This window comes from Lemur catta, chromosome 19 (genome assembly GCF_020740605.2).
Source record: "Lemur catta isolate mLemCat1 chromosome 19, mLemCat1.pri, whole genome shotgun sequence".
NCBI lineage: Eukaryota > Metazoa > Chordata > Mammalia > Primates > Lemuridae > Lemur > Lemur catta.
Window position 1 is genome coordinate 25,709,671 of NC_059146.1, and position 6,098 is coordinate 25,715,768.

General features: G+C 55.2%; 1 protein-coding gene across 1 annotated transcript in view; it reads right to left on the reverse strand.

The window, feature by feature from the left end:
- Positions 1–4,569, reverse strand: part of PPP5C (protein phosphatase 5 catalytic subunit) — a 34,239-nt gene extending 29,670 nt beyond the window's left edge. Inside the window, exon 1 of the mRNA XM_045531359.1 lies at positions 4,352–4,569. Within this exon, the coding sequence (XP_045387315.1) occupies positions 4,352–4,472 (121 nt within the window). The 5' untranslated portion in view covers positions 4,473–4,569. The remainder of the gene's footprint in view (positions 1–4,351) is intronic.
- Between the last annotated feature and the right edge of the window lie 1,529 nt (positions 4,570–6,098).

The window sequence follows — 6,098 nt, forward strand, 5'->3', positions numbered from 1 at the left end:
CTGATGGAAGGAAGGAGAGTCCCAGGTTCCAATGAAAGGTTCCGGGAGGGAGGAACTGAGAGACGGAGACAGACACTGGAGAAAGGAGGAGCTGGGTCCTGGGGAGGCGGCCGGCAACGGTCTAACAACAACCCCCTTCACCAGCCTAACTCCTGGCAATCTTTCCAGTGCCTCAGACGTCCCCACTTTGGGAAGCCCTCCTTTACCCCCAGGCAGGGTCAGTGCTCCCACCGGGCTGCCCCAGGCCCTGGGCCCCTCTATCCCAGCCCTATCCCCTCTAGTTGTCACTGTTAGGACTGTGAACCGCAGGAGGGCAGTACTTTCCAGAAACAAGCAAGGGCAGAGTTGGGCAGCCCAGCTCTGACTGACCCTCCCTGGAATGCCAGCGCCTTCGAGGACTCCTTCCAGCCTCCTGGCTGTGCTCCAGAGGCCGGCCGGCCAGCGCCCTTGACGGGTGAGCTGTTACTTACTCGAGTGGCACAGGGTGGAGAGCCTGGTGTGATGCCTAACAGCAGGCCTCAGGCCGACAGCCTCCCCTCTCTGAGCCTCACCTGCTCACCTGGAACTTGAGCATCGCAACCAGCTCTGCCTCCCTGGGTGCCTGGGAGGGTTCTCTGAACCCACTCATGAAAACTGGCTTCAGCAGAAGCAGCAGTCAGCAGATACGTGTAAAAGAAGTGAATGAATAAATGACTAATGAAGCAACGAAGGCGGCGCGAGGAAATGGGCGGGGCCCATACTACGTGGGCCTACACACCACATCCTGGGCCTGCTCTGTGTGCTTTAGAAATACGAGCACATTTAAGCGTCAAGACATTCCCCATTTTAAAGATGAGGAAACTGAGGCATAGAGAGGTTAGGTCATTTGCCCAGGGATTCCAGAGCAGGAAAGAGGAAGAAATAGGATTTGAACCCAGTCAGCCTGAGCTCTTAAGATGACATGCTTCCTCTCCACGAACCCTTAGACCTGGAGCCTCTTTAGGGGTTAAGCAGAACCCCTACCCTCTATTTTACAGAAGGGATGCACTGAAGCCCAGAGACAGGGGAAGACTTCCCTTAGACTTGGACCTGAGTCGGGAACCAGGCTCTGCCCTGCAGGACCTCTGGAATGGGCCTGGGCTCACAGAGCAACCAGCCACAGCTGGTGGTGGGACATCCTCTAAGCTCCTGGGACCCTTCCTCCCTGGGGGCCCCTTTTTTCTCCAACAGGACCAGAACGGGCTCTGGTAGGGACGCTGAACGTGGGTGCTTCCAAGCACGTGGCAAGGAAGGGGATATCCGGGCCCTGCTGCTCACACACTCTGACCTTGGGCAAGTGGTTTCGCTTCTCTGAGCCTTGTTTCCTCTATGTATAAAAGAAACAGAACTGTTCCTACCTACTTCCCAGCCCCCAGGGAGGATTAAACCCAGTGGTGTACCTGGCCACTGCAGGGCTCAATTAAGGTGAGCTGTAATTATTCTTTTTATTGTTATTCCCACAGCCCTGGAGCCTGGGGCTCTGTGCCTGCCACTGCCTGCCAGACAGCCAGGGGCCTGGACCAGCAGGGATGTATTCTCCTCGGAGCCAGCTCAAAGCCAGGCACCTCTGGCTGCCTGCCCAGGCCCAGGGCTCCTGAGAGCTTGGATCCCTAGTCCTGGGGGACAAGGGGCTCCTCCCAATGGCTACAGTTCCCCAGAATTCTCACAGCCTCAGCAGCAACCCCTACCCTGGCTGCTCTTCCCAAGCACCATCTCAGGGACAGGCCACTTTCCAGCCCAACACCCAGCTGAAACTGGGCCCCTCCAGGACACCCCTGACCCCTGAACCCCCAAAGCCTGGTGGTCACTTCGTTCTGTGAAGTCAGCCTCCTGAACAACATACTCCCTTCCACCCCCCAGCCCCGTTCTGCCCTGGTCTGGCCTCTGTCCTCTCCTGTCCAGGCTCCTGCCCCAGCCTCCATCCTGGTCTCCCAGCCTCCAGTCCTGCCCCCGCCGAAGGGTGTTTTTAAAGCACAAACATGACCCTGTCCTTACCCTACTCAGAACCACCCAGGGCTCCCCAGAACCCTCAGCAAAGTCCTGGCTCCTCCCCACAGCCCTGCGAGACTCGCTCCCTGTGGCCTCACCAAAAACTCCTCCCGCCTCCTCTACTCACCCCCTCGGTGCCAGGCTCTGCTCACCTTTGGGCCTTTGCCACCCAGTTTTTTCTGCCTGGAGTACCCTTTCCCCTCTCTCCAGGCAGCCACTCTCACTCCCTCTCTGAAACACTTCTAGAGTCCATTTCCGTTCCCCCAGCCTGGTGGACAACCACCACCCCTCACCCGTCTACCATCCTAGTCTCCTTCCTGGTCTCCAGTCTTGCCCTGGTGTCCAATCTCTGCACAGTGGCCAGGAGATCTCCTTCGAACGCTGATCAAACTGTGTTGCCCCTTTCTTAAAACCTTCCATGGCTCCCCACTACCCTCAACACGACACCCATGCTCCCCAACCTGGCCTCCAAGGCTCTATCTCTGGCCTCATATCTCAGCAGTCCTACCTCCACCTCTCTGCTCCTGCCTGATCAAACTTCCCCACGCTTTGAATCTGTTTCTGCTCCCTTTAGAGGCCAACTCTCCTCTAAGGCTCTAGATCCTTCCCACCCTCCACCTTCTCCAGGGCTTTGCTGCTGCAAGTCTCTCCTTTCTCCTGCAGAATCAATTCCGTCTCTACTGGACCATACTCTACTCTCTTCCACCCCTTAAAAAAAAAAGCATCTTCCCTTGACACCACCCATTCCCCTCTTGCCCCCTTCCCCCATCTCTGCACTCCCCTTCAGAACAAAAATACTCCAAACATTTGTCAACATCTGCTGTCTCCATTTCCTCCCCTCCCAGTCACTCTTCAGCGCCCTCCTAGCTGGCTACCACCCCCATGATTCCCCAGCAACTGCTCTTGTCAACGTCACCGCCACCATCCGTGCAGCCAAATCTAATGGTCAATTCTTGGTGCTCACATTGACAGCATCTGACTCGGGGCACCGGCTCCTCCTTCCAGAAGCATCTCTCCTCTCAGCCTTCCTGGTTTTCCTTCCACCTAACTAACCACTTCTTAGCCTCTCCCTCTTGCAATCGGAGTTCAGTCCTAGGCCCCTTCCCTAGACCCTCCTCCTAAATGACCTCATCTATTCTCAGGGCATTTCCAACCACAGGCTGATCACGCCCAAATTCTTCTCCAGTCCAGACTGGTCCATCTACCTACTCAATGTGTCCTCTTGAATAACTGAGTAAAATCCAAACTAGTCTTTGCAATGACTTATGAGATCCTGCATGATCTGGCTTCTGTCCTACTCTCTTGTATCCATCTCCCCCCCAATTCCCTAAAGTTCCAGCCACACCAGCCTTTCCCCATCCCAGGGCCTTTGCACATGCTGCTCCACCCACCTGGAACACTCCTCCCCAGTTCCCCTTCTGAGTTTCAGCTTAAATGCCTCCTCCTCAGTAGGGCCTTCCCTGACCACCCTATCTAAAATAGCCTCCAACCCTTACTCTCTACTTCATCACTCTGCTGGTTTTCTTTCAAAGCACTCATCAGTATTTAAGCATTTTATTTATTTGCTTGTCTACTCAATGTCTGATTCTCCTACTAAATTACAAGCTGCCTAAGGGCAGGGCCACATTAGTCTCATTCGCTGCTATACCTCCAGAGTCTAGCGCCATCTTTGGCATATAACAGGTAGTGAATGAACATTTTTTTAATAAATGAATGAATGAGTGCCCCCACACCTCAGTCCTTCCCAAGATCCTAAGTCACACTATTTTGGGAGACCCCCCCCACCTCTGCTCCCAAGGGCACCCCACACATCCTTTTTGCTCGGGTCACCGCAATCTCCCACTTCTTGACCCCCCACAACGCCATCTAATGCTCTATTCCCCACCCCCATAATTGCCTTCTCTATTAGGGCTGTCCCCCCTCTACCTCCCACTCGGTGGCATCCACCCCAGGTGTCCCCACTAGCCAGCACCATCACTCCCCTGCCATATGTCACTGCTTGGTAGCGCCCTCTTCAGGTCTCACCACCAGGTAGCCACTCTCCAGATCTCACATTTGGTAGCGCCCTCATTCCGGTCCCCCTCCCGCCCCACACTTGGTAGCGCCCTCCTTGGTCTCCCCACTTAGTAGCACCCGCTCCGCACACCACTTCTAGGTATTACCCCTCCTCTTCAAAGCCCCCTATGTCGCCCCTTGGTAGCGCCATCCTGGGCCTCCCCACGCCTGGTCACTTGGTAGTGCCTGCCCCGCGCCCAGGCTGCCGCTCCGCGTTGCCATGGTTCCGCGCGGGCCCGGCACCCCTCGGCCTGGGCCGCTGTCCACCGTCCCTCAGAGGCGGGCATACCTTTGAAGTAGTCGTTGGCCTGAGTCTTGAGCTCCTCTGCCCGCTTCAGAGCGCCATCAGCTGGGGGCTCGTCCCGGGGGGGCTCAGCACACTCAGTCCGCTCGCCCTCCGCCATCGCCATGCCGCAAAGCGACCCCCACCCTGGCAACGGCCGCCAGCGGCACCCGGCCGAACCGTCGCGAAGGAGGGCCGGGTGGCTGCAGCCGCTGTCGCACAAGTGTCGTAAAGCGCGGGCCCCGAAGGCTTCCTTCGCGCGCCTGCGCAGAGCCCTCTCGCTGGAGTGCGCGGGGACAAGGTGACCACAGGATCCAGACGGCACCCCTTGTAGAATGAGCCAATAGGGAAGGAGAAAAAGGGCATGCGAGGAAAAGACCTGGTTCGGCCTCTGATCCCAAAGTTACCCTGTTCCGAGGCCGCAGAAGTTTCTCAGGTCTTAAAGTGGGGTCCCCGCCGTCCTCGCCGGTTGGTGGGTGGGTTGCAAATGCCGCCTGCTCTGCAAGGCAGCACCATGCCCGACGCGGAGCAGGAGCTGGGCGTCCAGCCCTACTGCCAATTGCCCGCGTGACCTCGAACAAATCTTCCCCTCCTCTAGGGCCTCAATTAACCCTCTCTGGAAAATGGGTGACTTCTCAAGCAAAATAAATTTCCATCCTTGAGGGTCAGTGTTTCTAAATTTTGAACTGAAAGCACCCTGGGCCCCCAAATCCTGAGCAAGGCTCAGTAGTTTGTTGCACATCTTTCTCCTCCCTGTGTTCAGCTTCCCAAATCCTGCTGAATCTTCAAATTTACTCTCCTGCTTGTCTGCATTTTTTCTTCTCGCCTGGATCACACCATCAGCCTTCTCTACTGCTTGATTCAGCCTCCTTCCTCCAGTTTACCCTCCATATGGCAGCTAGAGGGATCTTTGTAAGACAGGATAAGACCATGGCACACCCCCACCCCCAGCCTTCCATAGCTCCCCGGTGCCTTTAGGAGAAAACCCACTCCTGATGACCTATGAGACCCGAAATAGTCTGGCCAGACCCTACCCCCTTCCCTCAACCCTCACACACTGTACACCCTTCTAGTCCATTCTTTCCAAGCCCTCAGCCTCTATTCATGAGGAACTGTAGCACTAAGTCCTTTAAGGTTCTACTGGGGCTCCACTCCTGGCAGTACAAGGTATCCCATCCCTAAACCTCTTGTCCTGTCTATGTAACACCACCTCAACCACAGCCTCCTTCCACCACCACCAATCAACCTAGAATGTAGCTATCAATATCATCTCCAGTTCACTGATGAGGACACTGAGATTTGCAGAGGTCAATACACTTGCCAAAGGTTAAACTGCAAGGAAGTGTCAGAGCCAGGGTTTGAATCTGTCCCTGTGCTCTTAATTGCTACTCTACTGCCTCTGTTATGTGCCAGAGGGTTGGCAAATTTTTATTTTGTTTTTGTTCTTTAGGGGGTGGGGAGGCTGCCATAATGGATTTAAGTCCCCCTTAGTCCTTTCCCAGCTGTGCGACCTTGGGCAAGTGACCACCCTCTCTGAACTTCAGTTTCAACATCTGTAAAGTGGGGATAATAACTTATGTGCATTATATAGAATTATAATGTCAGGGGGCCTAGCACAGAGTAAGTTCATTTCATATTCACTCCATTACAAATACTCAGAGTAGGGCAGAGTGCCTAGTGCTGTGATGGGGGCAGGAGCTTTCAAAGGGTTGTGTGAAGACTTTGGCCAACTAGAGCAGGTAGGGAAGGCTTC